At 51.9% G+C, this 19,927-nt stretch overlaps 1 protein-coding gene across 2 annotated transcripts in view; it reads left to right on the top strand.

Annotated features, from left to right (window-relative positions):
* PREX1 (phosphatidylinositol-3,4,5-trisphosphate dependent Rac exchange factor 1) overlaps positions 1 to 19,927 on the top strand; it is a 176,719-nt gene that overhangs the window by 95,931 nt on the left and 60,861 nt on the right. For both annotated transcript variants that reach the window (XM_082744784.1, XM_082744785.1), the window contains 4 exons: positions 3,443 to 3,604; positions 10,495 to 10,628; positions 17,601 to 17,719; positions 19,594 to 19,743. In XM_082744784.1, coding sequence (XP_082600910.1) covers positions 3,443 to 3,604; positions 10,495 to 10,628; positions 17,601 to 17,719; positions 19,594 to 19,743 — 565 coding nt within the window. The remainder of the gene's footprint in view (positions 1 to 3,442; positions 3,605 to 10,494; positions 10,629 to 17,600; positions 17,720 to 19,593; positions 19,744 to 19,927) is intronic.

The raw sequence follows: 19,927 nt of genomic DNA, 5'->3' as shown, positions 1-19,927 counted from the left end.
TGCACTTCTCACATCTGTCTGTGGGTGATAGAGCTGTCACCCTCGCTCAGTATGGACACCTTGCCAATCAGTTGTTCCCTCTGTCTCCCTGGCCACTGGGCCACCCCAGGGGATGGACAATGGTCCATCACCGGGGAGGTGTTGGCATCAAGTCTTGGTGGAAGGGGATGGCTGGGGAGTGGCATGTTCCCCGGAGTGGGGACATGGACCACTTGGAGCTCTCCAGAGGGTGTTAGGTGGCCCATGAAAGCCTTTCTGTGTGGTGAGTGGTGGGGGAGGGAGCCCCGGAAAGCAGTGCATCCCCGTAGTGAGATGTTCTTTTCTTAGCAAGTCCTCGTGTGTCTTCCTGAGTCCCTCCAGCAGAGTTATGGTCGGTGCCACAGGGTCAAGCGTTTGGGAGGCCGTTTTATTTACTCATCAAGGATTGTCGAGTAACTGTTATGTGTAAGGCATGGTCCCAGGTGCTGGAGATAAAAAGTGAACAAAATGGCCCAGAGCCCTGCCTCTGTGGGACTGGCATTCTGCTGGGGGAAACAGCAGAGGGATGGATAGGAAATGAATATACTTGCAGAGCTAGCAAGGGTTCTGTGGGGAAAATATCTCAGACCAAGAGGGTTGATAAGGGCCAGAATGAGGGACTAAGAGGGTGACATTTGAGCAAACACCTGGAGGAGGTGAGGAAGGGGGCCTACGAATACCTGGGGGAAGAGTCTGCCAGCTAGAGGGAAGGGCCAGTGCAAAGGCCCTGTGGCAGGAGTGTATCTGAGGAACAGTGAGGTGGCCAGAGGACGATCTGAGGGAGTGGGGGAGTGAGGCCAGAGAGGTGGTGAGGCCACATTAGGCAGGTCCTTGTGGGCCACTGTGGGCTGTTTGTCTTCTCTGAGTGTTGTAAATGCCTCAGGAGCGTTCTAAGCAGGGGAGGGACAGGGTCTCACCTCATTCTGACAGGATCCCTCTGGCTGTGTGTGGAGAATGGACTAGGAGTGGGGAGTAGGGGTGGGGTCCAGGGAGTTGACTTCAGGGGTCCCAGTGGCAGCTGGCTGGACCAGGGGAGCGGGGGTGGGTTCGTGTTGAGATTTGTCCCTTCACATGGTTTGCCATTTCCACTGAATACTTTGGGTCATGCCTCTGGAGTTCTTCTCTGACTCTGCTGTTATGAAATGAGCTCCTTATCTGCCAGGGATCTGGCATTGATTGTCACCAGCTTGCTGTGAAGGCACAGGAAGTCAGCGTTCTCACTGTGGCCTGGCCGCAGTGCCCACCCTCCCTCCTGCCTCTCGGGCTGAGCGCTGACACCTTGCCCACAGCTGCTCTGACACCCAGTGCCAGCTCAGGCTCTTTCCTGTGTGGAGAGCAGCGGTGGCCTCGGACGCTCCTGCAGGATGGGGCACCTGCTCTCACCTCTGGTTTTGTTTCAACTCTTCAGGTCACACTCTCCTTCCCCTTCTCTGTGGGAATGCCTCCTTTGTTGGAGAGAGGGCTCTGTCTCCCCCTTCCTTGCTTCCCCTTTGCTGTGTCCCCAGAACATAGCAGGTGCTCAGTGAACCCTCAGGGGCCTGACATCGCAGAACGTCTGGTCTGTGGGACCGTTAGGACGTGTCCTCCAGAAAAGAGGCTGTTGGTTTTCAGGCGGGGACAGAAATGACGTGAATGGAGAGGGGACGTGCTAGAGTTGGTTTTCTGCTCCGAGTGCTCTGAACAACGCGCTGGCAGGTGGCCCGGCGGCTGTCCCAGCCAGCACGTGTTGTCAGACGACAGACTGAGGATGGCTGGCGTAGACCGGGTGCTTACCAGGTCTGTAGTTGACCGCAGAGGCCCTTTTCCTGGAGGATTGGATTCACCGTGCCCGTGAACAGAACCAGACGGTCAGGCTCACATCCAGCCGTGCCTCCATTTACTTTCTGGGGGCCTTGGGCTCTTCTGCCTTAATCTCCGTCACTGTTAAAGTGGATGATAACGGACCCTACCTCGTCAGCACAGAGTAAAGGCCGAGTGGGCTGTAACTGCTACCGCCCCTCCTCCTCCTCCCTGCAGCCCTCCTCCTCCCTGTGGCCCTACTCCTCCTCACAGTGGCCCTCCTTGTCAGTGCTTTTCAGCATGGAGGGCGACTGGCCCAAGGTCACTCGTCTACAGAGGGGCAGAGCCAGCCCTGGCACCCAGGTGTGACCCATCAGAGCGCCATGCCTGTGATTTTCAAGGGAGCAGAGAGGTGGGGAAGATACTGGAACCGTCGGGCACGTCTAGGTCAGATGGTTAAGGAGGCCTGTCTCTGCCGGCACGGCGCTGTCCGTTGAGTGATTCGGCTAGAAAATCTTCCCTGCATCTGGAGGTCCTGCCAGCGTCTCCCTCTTCTCTCTTTCTCTCTCTCTCTCATGTAGCGTGTGGCTGATGGCCTTTGATGACGAACCTGGCCTTCAGCACGGTTCAGGCCTGCCCTTGTGGCGGGGGTGGGAGGTGGCAGGGGGGTGGAGGGCCATGGAATAGGGCCCACCGGGAATGGCCAGGTAACAGGGTCTGTCCTGGTCCCTGTGAGCTGGGTGTTTTTACACCTGCTCTCCCAATGAAAAGACTGCACTTGGTTGGGCTCTGTATCTGTGACCTCCTCTCTGACCTCCTGATGTCTGTCCTGTCTCTGTCTTCCTTTTCGTCTGTCTCCATTTACTCCCCTCCAGTCGCACTGTCCCCTTGCTGTTCCTCCTTCTAGCCCATCAGCGCTTCCACATCAGGTCCTTTGCCTGGCACAGTCTTCCCCAACATTTTTGCAGAACTCCCTCCCCTGCTTTACCCAGAGTCTCTGTTTAAATGTCACCTCCTCCAAGAGGCCTCCCTTGACCTCCCCATTTGAAAGAGCCCCTCCCGGGGCCCCTGGGCGGCTCAGGGTGAAGCGTCTGCCTTCAGCTTAGGTCATGATCTTGGGGTCCTGGGATCGAGCACCACGTTGGACTTCCTCCTCAGTGGGGAGGCTGCTTCTCCCTTTGCCCATCCTCTGGCTTGTGCTCGCTCTTTTAAATAAAATAAAATAAAATAAAATAAAGAACAGCTCCCTTCCCCAAACCTTCTAGTCTGTCACTCTGATTTGTTTTCATAGTATTTATCACTGTCTGACATTGTACTGTGCACCTGATTTTTATTTTGGCCCATCTCCTTTACAAGAGTGTAATATCCACCAGGTGAGGAATTTTTCTCTGTTTCATATACAGATTTGTCTCCAGGCCCTAGAATACTGCTCCACCATGAAGAAGGTGCTTAGGGACATTTACTGAATGAATGAGTGAGCGAATGAGTGACTGTGTCCGTGACGCTCCCCCCCGCCCCCACCTGCCAGAACACCCTGTCTATACAGAGCAGAGCTGAGGTCTGGTGTGGGGCCAGGTGACCTGGATGCCATGTCTGGGGCCCTCGGAGTGGACGTCTCTCATTCCTGTCCTCCCCGGTCCCCTAGGAGCTGGCCAAGAGGACCCCTGGCAAACACCCGGACCACCCTGCGGTCCAGAGCGCCCTGCAGGCCATGAAGACCGTGTGCTCCAACATCAACGAGACCAAGCGGCAGATGGAGAAGCTGGAGGCACTGGAGCAGCTGCAGTCTCACATCGAGGGCTGGGAGGTGCGGCGGGGCGGGAGGAGCGGGGTCCCGGGCGTGCGCGACTGCAGCTCTGCGCTGCGGTCTGGGTCCCAGGCTTCAGCCTGCATGGTGCGTTTGGTTCAGCCTCCAGGGCATTTGCAAAAAAAAAAAAAAAAAAAAATTTAGTTATTTTGCAGTGGAATCCACATGAAAGTCTAGAGTTCCAAGTTTCTTTAGAAAAATCAGTAGCTCTGGGCCCTTACTTTCCATGACCACAGCCACGAGAGCTTCCGGTGTTCCTCAGTCCCCGGCACCTCCCGTTCCTTCTGTCTCTCTCTTTCACGTGTTGCCTCACCTGCCTGGTGTCCATAGGCCCCAGTGCTTTTGGCGCCGAGGTCCACCATAGTGCTTATGGGTCTGGGCCAGGACAGAATTCTGGCTCTGATGCTCCCTTGCTGGGTGATTCGAGGCAGATGTCTTAACTTCTCTGAACCTCCTGTTTCCTCTCTTCCTGGCACATAGTAGGTACTCAATAAATGCTAGGGGTTGATATTACATTACTATCATCATGCTTACGGGGCTCTGGGATTCTTGAAATCTTCTCATGGTGCCTGCGTTTAAACCTCCTTTCTTAGATTATCAGAGATTTCCTACAAATCTGTGGAAGGAAATGGGGAAATCTGAATAAATAAAAAAAAATCAATATCAGAGTCAGTGCAGCTGGAACGGGAGATCAAAAGCAAAGATGAAAGACTCCTAGATTACTCTCTGAATCATCTGCCTTTGGGTTTTCTGGCGCTTGCTACTTTTGGGATTTCCACTTTTCTTCCCGGTGTTCCGGAATCCTGAACGTGACTCCGTCTCACTGCAGAGATTGAGAGTCTGGCTGTTGCCGGGGCGGGGGGAGCTGCTTGCAGCGGGGAGGCGGGTAGTGTGGGTTAGCGCTGGCCACATACCCATCCTCTTCCCGCGGGGCCTTCCCGTCCTGCCGAAGCTGGGGAATGGAGAGCCGCATTTCTCGGTCCCCCCAGTAGTTCAGGTTTGGGATGTGATTGACCAAAATCAGATCCAGCTGCTGGGGATTTGGCCGATGGAGTGGATATAGAGCATAGCATGGTCGTGTTTGGCTCTCTGCGGTAGCATCAGCAGAGGGGCCGGGCTCCAGCTTCCTGGGTGTTCAGGGACACGGGACATTTGCTTGTTGTTGATGGCATGGGTCGTGCAGGCAGGGGATGGCTCTGCGGCTGACCTGCAGATGACCTGCAGCGGCTGCCTCGGGCCTGGATGTGGCCTGGGTCGTGTTTTCCTGGCGTATCCACTCGGGCCCGTGTGTGTGACTCTTTCTTTTCCCAGATGGGGCCGAGGCAGTGGCTGTGTGGGGGGGTGGGCCAGGTAGACAATGTTGGTGGTTTTCTGGGAGCCCTGGTTTGGATTTCGGGCTCTTCTAGACCATCTGATAATTAAGTAAACCCCTTGTTTCTTTCTACTTAAAATACATGTAGCTTGGTTTCTGTTTCCTGTGACTGCAAATTGCTGAATGTCAGGTGTGTTGGTTAGGGTGTGTTGTCTCAGGACTCATGTCAGCCCTAGGATGTCAGAGCTTCCCCTTTGTCTCTTGAGGACCTCTTGGCCTCCCCCGCCTGGTCCCATGAGAGCAGGAGCTCCAGGCATCACTTTGTGTTCCAGAATAGCGGGAGACAGAGGCGTGGCCAGGGCATGCGAGGGAGCTCTTCTCCTCAGTAGAGGAAAACCTTACCCAGAAACCCTGAAGACTTCCCCTTTCATCTCACTGACCAGTGGGTCGCATGGCCACTTTCAGCCATGCTTACCTAAAGAGCAAACAGAATGAAGGATGTGTTTAAGCCTGTTTGGGCTTTGAGCTTCCTGGCAGCCAAAGTGAGGAGAGCAGGAGACATAAGTTACTCAATATTTATTTTCAAAAAAGGAAGACAGAGCAGTTCTTCTGGGAGACACAGAGTTTCCTGGAAACCAGCTGAGAAAGAAATCTCTCCCATGGGCCCCTGTGGAGAAGAGGATTGAGCAAGCCCTTTGGCAGCTGAAGCAGAAGTGTTTTCTAGATGCTTACTTCTGGGAAGAGCCTCGGGAAATAAGAACTAAGGATTTTTGGGGGGCCCTTTTAGACCCTGAAAAACCTACAGTTGGAGAGTGACCCTGATTTCGGTCACTGTACTGGGTGCTGTAGGAGGTACACTGTGCCAGAATAAGAATTGCTGGCAGTGATTGAGCCCCTGTTACATGTCTCCAGGACAAAGGGACGGGTGCTCTTATGATCCCCATTGGACAGCTGAGGAAACTGAGGCACAGTGACTTGGTCTGGAGGTCCAGCCCTGTAACTGACAGTCGGCCCTGCCTCAGGCAAGTTTGTTCCGCTCTCTTGGCCTCCATTTGCCTTGGTTGTTTAATCTGAGTAATAATATCTCTTGAAGGTATCTCCTATTCTTTTTTTTTTTTTTAAGATTTTATTTTATTTATTTGTCAGAGAGAGAAAGAATGCACAAGCAGGGGGAGCGGCAGAGGGAGAAGTAGGCTCTCTGCTGAGCAAGGAGCCCCATGTGGGACTCTATCCCAGGATCCTGAGATCATGACGTGAGCCGAAAGCAGACGCTTCACCGACGGAGCCACCCAGGTGCCCCTGTCCTGGTGTCATTCTGAGGATAAAGTGAAAACTGGAGTATGAATGCTTGTTGGAAAAAGTAAAATGGTTTTCTCTGCAGTAGAAAGTTTTCTTCTGAAAGTGTATTTATTGAAGTCATCTCTACTCCCCGTGTGGAGCTTGAACTCACAGCCCCGAGATCAAGAGTCACACACTCCTCTGAGCCAGCCAGGTGCCCCTGGAGAAAGGTTTTTAAATGCAGTTTGATCCTTAAGGCGAGTTGTAAAAATAATGTGTCATAGCTGGAAACAATCCTGGGTGACAGTGAAGCTACTTGTAGTGTCTCCTGTTCTGTAGTTACAACCTTGGGGGACAGTGTGAGTTGCATGTAGTTTGTGGTGAATGGCGGTGGTTACAGATCCTTGCTTCTGATAATCTTCCTGGTAATTACTGATCTTGCCATCTGACCTCTCGCCGGTCTGTTTAGATGGTGCCATCTCTAGCTCTTGGAATATGGCTGGCAAGGGACTCATTGTGGGAGGAGGGAGGGTCTCTTCCTTGGCTGCTTAGTGCCTGTGGGCTTGGGCTTGCATCAGGAGTCTGATCTCTGATTGCTGCCTCCTCCCCCGCCCCCATCCTTCCTAAGCCGCTTGCTTGTTCTTTTTAGTTGGGAGACTGGTTTACTTAAAACCAGATAAGTGGGGCCATAAATCCACTTTATCGAGGGGGAGGAAATAGCAGGATGTCGCAATACCTCAATACCTCGGAAGTGAGTGAACGAGCCAGCTCCCTTTGCGGGGAGGGGTTCTTCATCCTCAGTTTCCCCATCTGAAAAGTCTGGGGAAGTCAGCCCTCCTTCTTGGGTCCCTTGAGGATTCGGGAGGGAACGCATACTCAGCGCTCGGAAACAGGCTGCCTCCCTGGCTTGGAGTAAATGCTCTATAAACTCCGAGAGGAGCTGTGGCCGCAGAGCAGGGTTTCACTCTTACTTTTTTTTTTTAAGATGAAAAAGCATCATGCAGCTTTAGCTACAGCTCATGCCCAGTGTGGGCTGACCCTCCTGCAGAGGGACACTCAGGAAGCAAGCTCCACAGACTTCTGTGTGAAACTCACAGTAATAAAAAAAAAAAAACATGTTCTTAATAAGAACGAAATGGGACATACTCGTCTCACTGGCTCTGGAAATGCTGGTTTGAGAGATCGTCAGTTGCCCACACCCACGAGGGGACAGAAGGAAACAGGAGCGAGGAAGCATAAAATTGTTATTAAAAAAAGAGAGAGAGAGAGAGAGAGAGAGAGAGAGAGAAGTTGTCATAGGCCCTTCCACCCTTCCTGGGATGCCTTGTGCTCCAGGGGGCTGTGGTCTCTCCCTTTTGGAGACCCCTGCTCTAGACCAGTCGTCTCATTAAAAAGCCCTTCAGGTTGTCAGGTTACCTTCTTCTTTTATTTTTTTTTTTAATATATATTTTTTAAAGATTTTACTTATTTATCAGAGAGAGAGAGAGAGAGAGAGCACAGGCAGACAGAATGGCAGGCAGAGGCAGAGGGAGAAGCAGGCTCCCTGCCGAGCAAGGAGCCCGATGTGGGACTTGATCCCAGGACGCTGGGATCATGACCTGAGCTGAAGGCAGCAGCTTAACCGAGTCACCCAGGCGTCCCTGTCAGGTTACTTTCTAAGGGGCAGCCATCTCTTCCCTGCCCCCCGGGTGGGAGAGGGACGCCATCCTGTCTGGGTTCACATCCCAGCTCGCTCACTGACCAGCTGTGTGACCTTGAACAAGTCACTTCTCTGCTCTGTGCTTCAGTTTCTTTGTCTGTAAAATGAGAGCCGTTGTAAGGATGAACTGGATTGGTGTAAAATACTTAGAACCATGGGGGCATGTGGTGAGCTTTTCCTGTCCCCTCTCCATGTTAATGCTCCAGTTCGAGGGAGTCTGCGCTGTCCGCAAGTCTCTAGCCCTGGCTGGCGGACACCGTGGTGCTCAGCCTCTTCCCTGTGTGTCTGATCCTAGATTACCCCGGACCCAGGTTCAAGGATTCTAGGGAGACCGAGCCAGCCGGGCTTCTCAGCAGGGCTGGGGCGGACGGGACATCCCCATGCCATGTCCTTGGCAGTTCACGTGTATTTGCTCGGTGGTCTTTGGCTAAGGCTGGAGGGGCAGCTTCCCAGGCTGGGTTCGCTGATCTCTGTGGTCCCTGGACATTGACAGGTCAGGTGTAGTCCAACGTGACGTCAGGGTTTGGGGCCCTGCAGCCAGGCCAGGTGCCAGATCCACGTATAAGTGGCTAAAGTTCCCCTTTGGAGGCTAGCAGACTGGAGCGGTAGGCATGAGTGAGGTGAGGGAACCAGGTGGGGAAGCAGGCGGCCTCTAGGCGCTGCTGAATGGCTTCTGCCCCGAGCCGGGCCCATGGGCCATGGTTAGAGCCTCATCACCCCAAGAGTCACGCTCACCCTGCTGGCGAAGATACTGGGGGTCCATGGGGCTCCTTGTCACAAGAGCCCTGAGCCCTGGTGCAGCGGGCTCACTCCCTGGCTGGTGGCTGTGTGTGGAGTCTGGTCCCTAGCCGCAGCATATGGGCATCTATGCTGTGATTTCTGTTAACGGACGCACGCTCCTGCCCGAGGCTGCTAGCCCTTGACCACAAAGAGCGGGTTTCCCAGGACCCCAGCTGGGCCCCAGAGGCATCTCTGGCATTTTTGGGTAATGAGTTTGCTGTATTCAGGGGACACAGCCTGAAACAGGGGAGACTGCAGTGGGCAGTTAGCAGAAAGCCCGATTTCTGCATTTCTAGAACCAGTTCCCCTTCCTGGGTCTCAGAAATAACTGAGTCAGCATCCGTCATTGGGGTATGAACTCCTCTTTGGTTCTGGGTGTCTCATGTTTGGGGAAGGAGACTTTGTGCACACTTCTCCCTCCCTCTCTCAAGTTCATTTCACGTGTCATTCTTCCTCCTCTGTCATCTGCAGGTCAAACGAGCTTCCCTGAACCCCTCTTTTGTGTAGTGTCCCTGGGACCTAAGTGTCAGAGGTACTCCATTGTCCGCCTGTTGCTGGGCTCGGTGCTAATCCTGATGTGTGGCTTCGATTACATCGTTGGCTGCTAAAAAGAGAGAGGATGGCATAAATGAGGGAGAAGTTGATTTCTCAGTAGCAGAACAGGCTGGCGGGGAGGGCGTGACGGCTCCCTCCAGCCCCAGGTTCCTTCCAGCTTCTTGCTCCACTGTCTGCTACAATGTATGCCACCACTCCAGCTGGCGTCCAGCCTGTGACAAGAGGGAAGGGAGAGAGAGGAGAGGAAACTGTTTTCTTTCAAGGAAATAAAGTGTAGAAATGGGGCGCATGGGCCATGTGTCAATCACGTGACCACACGGGCACAAGGGATGCTGGGAAATGGAGTCTCTGGTTGGACGGCTGAGAGCCAGCCGAACTCTGCTCCCGCCACAGGGGAGGAGCCTGCCCTGCTGGCATCCAGGGCCCTCCTCGGTGTGTTTCCAGCCTCCTCTCCTGTAGCACTTGGAGAGCTCTGCGCCCCACCTTGGTCCTCCTTGAGCTCCAGACAGACCTGTACGGTCGGGTCCCCCTGGAGCCTTTCCTGACCCCCTCAGTGGGAACATCACCGAGGTTCAGATAACTCCACGGCTGGCAAGCATCCTGGCCACCCCCGTCACTTAGCACGGATGGCCCCCTGGAGTTTGAGAACTGTTTCCATCTGTGTTCATGGCTGTAGCTAGAGGAGCTGCTCCAAGAATCCTGCCCTGATGGTGTGCACACTGTGTTTATCTCCTGCTCTACAGGCATTTACCGAGCACCTGCTGTGTGCCCCTAGAGGGTGACAGGGGCTGGGGAGACCGTGGCAAATGCTTGATCATGCTCCATAACGCTTCCTGTGCTTATGGAAATGGCATTCTAGTAGTGGTGATACCTTCACAAGTCAAGACATAAATGAGGAAGGGTAGGCAAAAACAAAACAAACATGAAAAACCCTAAATCCCAAGCAAGAACCGAACCAAAATAAAACCGGATGCCAGCTTGGGCTGGGTGGGTCATTTCCCCTCCCCGAGCCCAGCTTTCTCTTCTATGACATGGGCTTCCTCTTGTGCTCCTCCCGGCATGGTTCCGGCGTGCTCCGTGGGCAGAAGCCACTGATGAGATTGTTGGGATTTTTCTGTCTGCTGACAGATTTCCTGCAGTGGCGCGTTTAGGTTTTGGGGAGCAAGTGAGGCAGTGGTAGGTTCTGTGTCTGGGAAGGAAGGGAATATCTCCGAGTGCTCTCCTGGATTTGCCAACTCATTCCCTCTCCCCTTGTCACTCTCCCAGGGCTCCAACCTCACAGACATCTGCACCCAGCTCCTCCTGCAAGGGACTTTGTTAAAAATCTCCGCGGGCAACATCCAGGAGAGGGCCTTCTTCCTCTTTGACAACCTCCTTGTCTACTGCAAGCGGAAATCCAGGTGAGTTGCTGGGGCTGGGGCTGCCCAGGTGGGCCTGGAGGCAGGGATTCCGCAGGACCTTGACTGTCTCTTACAGTGACACCTTAGGCTTGTCACTTCCCTCTCTTGGCCTCCCTTTTCTCGTCTGAGTTGAGGGGTTCAGGGGATCAGCACTGCCTAATAGAAATATAATGCGAGCCTCACGTGTTATTTAACATTTTCTAGCAGCCACATTAAAAAAAATCAAAAAGAAACAGTCAACATTAATTTCAATAATGTATTTTATTTTTTCCAGTGTATCTGTAAATGTTATTTAATGTCAACAACCAATGTACAGTCGATTTTTGAAAATCATTAGGAAGGTATTTTGCATTTTCTTTGTACGCGAAGTTTTCAAAATCTGGTGCCTATCTTACACTTTCAGCACATCTCACGTCATCCTAGCCCCGTCTTAAGTTCTCAGCAGCCACAGCGGCTGTATTGGACAGTGTGGATCTAGATAGTCATAGAATTTGGGGATTCTTTGTGACACTAACATCCTCTGATTCTGGGATCCAAAGGTGGGGGACTGAAGGGCACAGGGCTCTCTCATGTTAAGCTTTTTGGGGGAAAGGATAGTATCTTTGTCACCTTTGTATTTTTCCCTGGAACTTCCTAGTTTGTAGAGTCAAGGAAGTGGATGGATAGGTGGGCGGGTGGTAGACACGTACAGACACGTGCCTGACTGTGAGTGTGTATGTTGGGATGTGTGGGCAGATGGGAGGAGGCATGGGTGCATCGGCAGGGCTCGGAGGGTGAGTGGATGGTGGATGGAAAGGGGCGGGGACGATTATGGATGGATATGTGAACCGATTTGCAGAAGGACGAGTGAGTAGATGAAGGAGCAAGTGGGTGGGTGGTTGGGGGTGTAGGAGACGGCTGGTTGGAGGCATGGACAGAAAATTGGGTGAATGTCTGAGTGTTTGGTAGTTGGAGAAGTAGATGAAGATGCGATGAGCTGGCAGAGGTGTGTTCAGATGTAATGGTGAGTTGGGGCCTTCATGTATGATATTTAAATGAATGGGTTGGGGGAGGGATGGTCGTAAAATGGTCATAAAATAGTAGATAGAAGATCAGTTGGGTGGATGGATGGATAGATGGTTGGTTGATTGGTGGTTGTTGGGGTGATTGGATTCTGGGATGGAGGGTTGGGTATTGAATGACCACGTGGGTGGATTGGTGGGGGGATGGTTGGAGAGAGGGAGACTTGGGAGACAGAGGCGTAGGGGAACGGAACGAGTGGCTGGCTGGGTGGCTGGCTGGATGGCTCACTGGCTGGTGTGGCTGGGTGGGTAGTGGACTGAGAGATCCCTGTCTTTTCAGTTTTCTGAAGAAGCCCTTTTGAATCTTCTTTCCTGTTACTTTATTTTAGGGCTGAAACAGTGACTTTCCAGAGACATCTTTACTCCTTTATCTAGGAAAAGCTAAGGCTGAGGGGAGGTCCAGACCCTGGAGCCTACTGTCAGCATTGCCTCCACCTTCCTCTGGGCTCCTGGCACGTCACGTACTGTCCCTGAGCCTCCTTTTCCTTATCTGTTTCTGCTAGCCTCTTCAGGTTGTCGTGAGGAACCTTTTCACGGGATGAATGATGGCGTTCCTTGCGTGTCTGGGGGGAGCTTTTCTTTCTCTTCCAGCCTGACCTCTCTGAGCCTCAGTTTTCTCTTCTGTAGAAGAGGGATGATAAACCCCTTCTGACTGTAGAGTTTGATGAATAGCCAAGCTCCTTACAGTTCAATCCCTGGTCGCACTTCTCTAGCGCTGACTTTGCCTTGCTTTCCTCCGTTCCCTTCTGTGCAGAATCAGGTGATCACATGCCTCTCAGAGCGACTGTGGGGAGCAGAGGTGTTAGGCGTGGCCGGTACGTAGTTAAAGCTCACAAAGTCAGGGTTAGCTGCTATCCCCTTGCTGCTAACCTGCCTCCATCCGTGTTGGGTTCCTGTTCACGCACTGGTGCAGTCCCAGGCACGCAGTAGGCGCTTCAGCCACGGGCCCCTTCCCGCCTCTGCCCTTCTTCCCTGTTCTGGGTTTGGTCCTTCTGGTTGAAGGCCTTGGCCTCCTTCTTCTCCCGTCTTCCTTATTTGATGCTTTATTCCTGCCCATTCTGTTAGGTCTCTCTGCGTCTGTCCCGTGTCCCCTCTAGCCGCCCCCCTTCCCACGAACATCCCATTTTTCCTTCCTCCTTGCTCCCTGCCTGTTCTCGCTGGGCACATCCTGGGAGTCCTCTGCCCCCCACTGCCAGCCGCCCGGAGCTGTCTGAAGCAGGCACTTTTCTCAGAACACCAGGGGCTGTAGAAAACAGAATGTCCCTTCAGGCATGTGTGAGCGGCTCCAGCTCCGGCTGGCTTTGCTCATCTGTCGGCCGCTGGCCCTTCCTCCGTCAGTCTGGTCGCACCTGTTGGAGCAGTAGCGGCGGGGGATGCTGCCGCTGCGGGATTCCATGTGGGCCTTCTGGGGCTGGCCCTGGGGCTGCCGTGAGCTCTTTGAAGGCCGTTCTCCACGCCAGTTCTGTGCGTGAGCCAGGCCAGCTGGAGGGAAAGGGCACATCTGTCTCCTGAGGGAACGTGGCTGGTGGCCAGTGTTCTCGTCTCGGGATGGGGAGCCAGGGGGCCGGGTTCCAAGACGGGACATCCCAGAGGGATTGGGCAAGGGTGGATGGGGCTGCTGGCCTGACTGATGTGGTCACAGGAAATGCCTATCACTGCTAGGTGTCTGCCGACTGGTTTGTCTTTGCCTGGGTCACGCGGGGCACCACCCATCCGGCACACGGGTCAGGGAAGGTCTCTGACTCAGAGTGTTTCTGGCCCAATTTGAAAGTAGAGGCTCCTTGGATATCAGAAGCGGAAGGAGTGTTCTAGTAGCCCACCTCCCCACTCTTTGGAATGGGAAACCGAGGCCCCCCAAGAAAAGAACCCACGACAAGCTCTGTCTCTAATACCTCGAGTGCTTGTTTGTGTCTTAGAGGTCACAGTACTTAGGGACACTGAGACCCTGCCACTCACTGGCCAAGCGGCCTTGGGCAAGTTCTATCAGCTTTTTGTGTCTTTGTTTTCCTGTCTGTTCAATGGGGATAAAAGTAGTCCCTATCCAAAAGGATAGTTCTTATAGATGAAGTATGATACAACATGGAAATTGGTTAGAATAAGGCCTGGCACATGTGTGGAAAGGAGAAGAATTGCCCCTCTCTGTCTTCCTCTGGGGGCTCTCGCACCCCACTCAAACTTCAGTCGGGCCTCAAGCTAGACTCCTCATTTTCCTCACAGCTCCTGTCCCAGACATTCTCCTCTGAGTCTTCCTCATTCGGAGTAAAGGGCACTTTGGTTGACCTTGATGCTGACCTGCCTCACCCCACACCCACTTCTTCAGCAAGTCCTTTCCATTCTGTCCCCAAACTTTGGCCAGAACTTCAGTGTCATTCCAATAAGAACTCCAGGAGGGAGTTTTCGTGTATGTATGTGTCAGTGGTTGTAAAATTTACCTGGAAACATGAACATGGCCTCCACCGTTTTGAAAAAGGGCAAAGCTGGGGACCTCGTGCTTCTGGAAGCCCGGCTTACTCGCAGCCGAAGTGATTAAGACAACGTCATATTGGTGCCAAACCAGAGAGTTTAGTGGACTAGAAGAACTAGTTCAGCAGTAGACCCCCATGAAAGTGATCATTTGAATTTCAACAGAGGTGCCAATGCAGTTCAATAAATGATGCTTGGTTCATTTGGTATCCCATGGGGGAAAATGAGTCTTGACTATCAGTTCATACAATGCATAAAAAGCCAACTTCAGATGGATCATAGATTTAAATGTGTGGGGTAAAGCCATCAGGTTTCTAGGAGAAGGCATAGGAGACTATCTTCACAATCTGGCGGTAAGCAAAGATTTCTTAAGTAGGACAAAAAGTGCCATTCTAAAGGAAAAATGGATTCATCAGATTATGTTAAAATTGAGAATTGCTCATCAAAAGATACTGTGACAAGAGTAAAAAGTCAGCTAAGGATTAGGGATCTTTGCGATCCATATAACTGACAGGGGATTCACATCCAGAATGGATCAAGAAGTTCTAGAAGCCAAATTTGGCACTCTGTCCCTTTTTATAAATAAAGATTTATTGGTACACGGCATGCCCATTTGTTTTGGTGTTGTCCGTGGATGCTTTCCTGCATTAAGGGCAGAGTAGAGTAGTTGACACAGAGACACGGAGCCCCCCAAACTGAAAATGTTTACTCTCTATGTGGCCCTCTTCAGAAAACATTTGCTAACTCTTGCTAGAAAACATTAAGAAAAAGATAACCCAACAGAAAAATGCTCTAGGGGCAGTCCTTTCACAAAAGCCCATGGCCCACAGGACTAAATGGCCAGTAAACATGAAAAGGTGCTCAGCCTCATTACTCATCAGGGACATGCAAATGGAATGTTTAATGAGCCACTACTCTGTGCCCACCTGAATGGCCAACACGGAAATTAGCTACAGAGGATGGGGAGCCACTGGAACGTTGCTACTCTACCAGGGACAGGGAGAAATGGTGCAACTCCTTTGGGAAACATCTTGGCATTCTCCGGGAAAGGCAATCACGTGCATCCCTTGTAACTCAGCAGTTCAGCCCCTAGGTCGATCCCCTGTAGAGATGTGCACATGTGTTCTTCATAAGACACACGCAAAGACAGTCACGGCCGTGCCAAACAGGAAGCAACCGACATACCCGTCACCATCACCCGTGGTCATTCCATGTATGTGAAGTTACAAAACAGGCAGAGCGAAGCTGTGGGGTCATAGGTCAGGAGAGCTGTGACTGTTGAGGGGGGGATGGGGAGGGACAGGGCAAGGGGTTAGTGACTGGGAAGGGGACACAGTGGGGGGCTTTCGGGGTGTTTATAGTGATAGTAGAGGTGTGCTCACTCTATGAAAGTTAAATGAGCCACATCTTTCTTTGGGTATTTTTTTTTCCTGTGTGGATTTTATACTTTCATGAAAAGTTCAGAGAAGCTTGTATACACATGTACCCGAGTAGGTAGGTCTGGGCAGGCAGGTGCAAACCATTGCTCTGCTCAGTGGCTTCTAGTTCCCCCTACTTTCTGCTGGCTCTGCCTGCAGTCCCTTCTCCGCCACAGGGAGTCCTTTATAACCTAGATCAGATCGTGTTCTTGCGCTGCTCAGACTCTCTGCGGCCCCCACCTCACACGGGCAGGAGGAGTCCATCTTTACCACGGTGCACAGGATCCCGTAGGATCTGGCCCGGGTGGCCTCTCTGACCCCTTGCCCACACTCGCCCTCGCCCACTCACCTTCAGCCGCAGCCAGCTCGTGGCTCCTTGCAGCATGGCATGGGGCTCGTGTCCTCTGCCTGGAATGTTCCTCCTCAGAAACCCTCCTAGGTTCCTCCCTCACCTTTCCAGGGTCTTTGCTCCAAAGCCACCTCTTCAGGGAGGCCTCCCTTGACCAACTCTCCCAGTTAAAATCATGTCCCCACCCCCCCAACCATCGTCTTGCTTTATTACAGTTGTTTTTACAAACTTTCAATATTTTAATTAAAAGCATATATATTGCATTTTTACAACATTCTTTTTTTTTTTTTTAAAAGATTTTATTTATTTATTTGTCAGAGAGAGAGAATGAGAGTGAGCACAGGCAGACAGAGTGGAAGGCAGAGTCAGAGGGAGAAGCAGGCTCCCCGCAGAGCAAGGAGCCCGATGTGGGGCTCCATCCCAGGACGCCGGGATCATGACCCGAGCCGAAGGCAGCTGCTTAACCAACTGAGCCACCCAGGCGTCCCTTTTTACAACATTCTTTTCATCAAGAGCTTGAGGTATCTTCTTTGAGGATAAGTTCACCCTTTTTTTAAAATCTTTTTTAAAAAAAAGATTCTATTTATTTATTCATGAGAGGCAGAGAGAGAGAGAGAGAGAGGCAGAGGCAGAGGGAGAAGCGGACCTTGGGGCCCCATGTGGAACTTGATCCCAGGAACCTGAGCAGAAGGCAGACGCTTAACCGACTGAGCCACCCAGGCACCCAAGAATAAATTCACTCTGAACACAAAAGCAACTTACCTTTATCAGGTCTTTCCAGAATAGTCACTTAATTTTCAGAGACAGCTCTCTTTCCAACATTCGTATGTCCTCACATACAATACACAGTTTGCCCAATTTCAGTGACAGGTGCACGTCAGGCAAACAGATCTGAGAACATGACCCACTTGGAGGAGCAGAGGGGCCTGCACCTACCCCAGAGTGGCCTTCAAGCCCTCAGACTTCATTCTTTGCTTTATTTTAACCACACATTTAGCAATCCTGACGTAACTTGGCTTTGACTTCTCTGCGTAGCATCTGTCTCTGTGCTGCCTCCCCCCTCGTATTGGACAATGAGTTCTCAGAGACTGGTTTTGTTCACCGTTGCAGACCCAGCACCTAGCACAGTGCCTGGCACTCAGTGGGTGTTCTTGGAAGTACTTGTTGAATGCGTGGTTGCGTGACTCCTCTTGGCCCCAACTTGGCATCCTCTCCATAGGAAGGACTGGTCAGATGTTTGTTGAGTGACTGAGCGAGTGGCTGATTGACCTGGGTGAGGGCATGAGTGGTGGGCAGGGGGATGTGGATGGTTGCGTGGACTGCCTACTTCGGGCACGCTTCTTCTCTGGTCTGATTTGAGTCGGTACCCTCTGTTAGACACTCTGAGAGCCCCTACCGACCTTATCGCCAAGAGGAATGAACTTCTGCTGCTTCTGGTTAGTTTCTCATCAAAGTTAACTGTTAGCTGTGGCTCTGTGAGGTCAGCAAGGCCTATTTTCCAAATGGAGGAACTGTACCTTGGAATGGGGAAGAGACTTGTTGAAGTCACCCAGCCACCAGCAGAAAACCCACGCTCCTGCCATCTCCGGGCGCCCTTCCAGATTACTGCTCTGCTTGCCTTTGCTCTTCCGAGCCCTGTTAGGTGAGACATAGGGGTTGTTGATGCGCCCCTGTCTTTCAGGGTCACCGGGAGCAAGAAATCCACCAAGAGGACCAAGTCCATCAATGGCTCCCTCTACATCTTCAGGGGTCGAATCAACACTGAGGTCATGGAGGTGGAGAATGTGGAAGACGGGACAGGTAGGCCCTTGCCCCAAGGCCCACCTGACCCCCGCCCCACCTGCTCCGTGGCACAGTCTCTGTTTCAGTTTTTTCTTTTCTCTTCTTTTCTTTTTTAGCGGTTGGGAGGGGCACAGGGAGAGAGACAATCGTAACAGGCTTACGTGCTGGGCTTGGAGCCCCTTGTGGGGCTTGATCTCATGACCCTGAAATCATAACCTGAGCGGAAATCTAGAGTCTGGTGTTTAACTGACTGAGCCATCCAGATGCCTCTTGGTTTTTTCTTTTATTTGAAATGTAACCTCCCTAAGAGAAGTATCTAAAACATATGCACATCGAGTGAACACCTTGGTTGTCATCATTCAATTAAGTCAGTAAGTAGAACGCTGCGTGCACCCCGAGAGCTCCTCATAGACCCCTCTTTGGCCACAGCACCTCTTGCCCCCCAAAGTAACTGTCCAAATTGTATGATGACCATTTTCTTGCCTTTTTTTAAAAAACATTTTTCTCCGGCGCCTGGGTGGCTCAGTGGGTTAAGCCGCTGCCTTCTGCTCAGGTCATGATCTCAGAGTCCTGGGATCGAGTCCCGCATCGGGCTCTCTGCTCAGCGGAGAGCCTGCTTCCCTTTCTCTCTCTCTGCCTGCCTCTCCATCTACTTGTGATTTCTCTCTGTCAAATAAATAAATAAATAAAATCTTTAAAAAAACAACAACAAACAAACAAAAAAACCCACTGATTTAAAAAACATTTTTCTCTCCCAAGTATGCATTAGTAAACATCTTTTTTTTTTTTTTTAAGATTTATTTATTTATTTGACAGAGAGATCACAAGTAGGCAGAGAGGCAGGCAGAGAAGGGGAAGCAAGCTCCTACCAAGCAGAGAGCCAGATGTGGGGCTCGATTCCAGGACCCCGAGATCACGACCTGAGCTGAAGGCAGAGGCCTAACCCACTGAGCCACCCAAGTGCCCCTGCATTAGTAAACATTCTAATGAAAATTTGTTTCAAAACTTTCTTTAAATAGGTATATCATTATATGCATACTAAGTGGGTCTAAATATATACATGTAGTTACATAGATATTGTTTTATGAATCTATTTAAAGGGTTGTAAGATACTGTGTGTTCTTTTGCATCTGGCTTTATGCTTCTGCCTGGAGGGGTCTGCAGGGTATTGGTCCCCTCTGCTGTGTAATGCTCTTATTCTACCGTTGGTGATAGACATTTGGGTCATTTCTGCTGTTGGCTATTATGAACGGTGAGGCAGTGAGCAGTCTTGTGTGAACCTCTTTGTGTATGTGCCCTTGAGCTTGGCGAGGGCAGAAGTTCCTAACTGGTTTTGAGACACAGACTTCTTCGGCAGTGTCACAAAACCTATGGACCCCTCCTTGGATTTAGGGTATGGACAGCTTCCACTTTCCTGGAAAACGACAGCCCGTTTTCAAAGAGGTTGGCCAGTCCCCATCCCAGCCAGTGGTGTGTAAGGGCCCTGAACTTGGCATTGTTGGCCTTGCACTAGGTTTTAAGTAGCCCCAATGTCCGGATGAGATGGGCAGGGAGGCTGGGATGTATTCCCAGGCTCCAGGACTCCTGCATTTGTACCCAGACTGTGGGGTCCTGAAGCCCCTGTAATTGGTGGGTATGTGTGTGGCGGGGCGGGGGGTGTCTTTGTTTGCAGATCTTCTGTTCTTCACAGAGAATAGAGAGGAGAGGGAGTGAGTGTTTGAAGAGTTGCGAGTTCAGCTCTCAGACCCTGATCCTGCTGATGGCCCTGCCCCCTGTTTTTCTGGAGTGAGATGTGCTGATCCCATGACCTTACTTTCAAGCGAGTAGTGGGGAATGTTCAGAGTTGTAGGCTGAGTCTGGGCTGACCCACCTTTGCCTTCTGCCCCTGCCAGCGGATTACCACAGCAATGGCTACACTGTCACCAACGGCTGGAAGATACACAACACGGCCAAAAACAAGTGGTTCGTCTGCATGGCCAAGACCGCGGAGGAGAAGCAGAAGTGGCTGGACGCCATCATCCGTGAGCGGGAGCAGCGCGAGAGTGAGTACGCCCTCTCCTGGGCCTCCAGCTCTGGGGGGCTGTCCTGGGATCCTGGGGTGTGTATGGCTTCCGCTAGGCTGGTCACTTCTGCCGAGGGAGGACTGTGTCCAGGGAAGGGGCCTAGGCTACAGGACGCGGGTCACTGAAGGGGCAGAGAGCTTTGGGACTTAGAACTTGGTGGTAT

Source organism: Mustela nivalis, assembly GCF_964662115.1.
Source record: "Mustela nivalis genome assembly, chromosome: 8".
Lineage (NCBI taxonomy): Eukaryota > Metazoa > Chordata > Mammalia > Carnivora > Mustelidae > Mustela > Mustela nivalis.
This window is presented reverse-complemented; position numbering and strand designations above follow the sequence as displayed.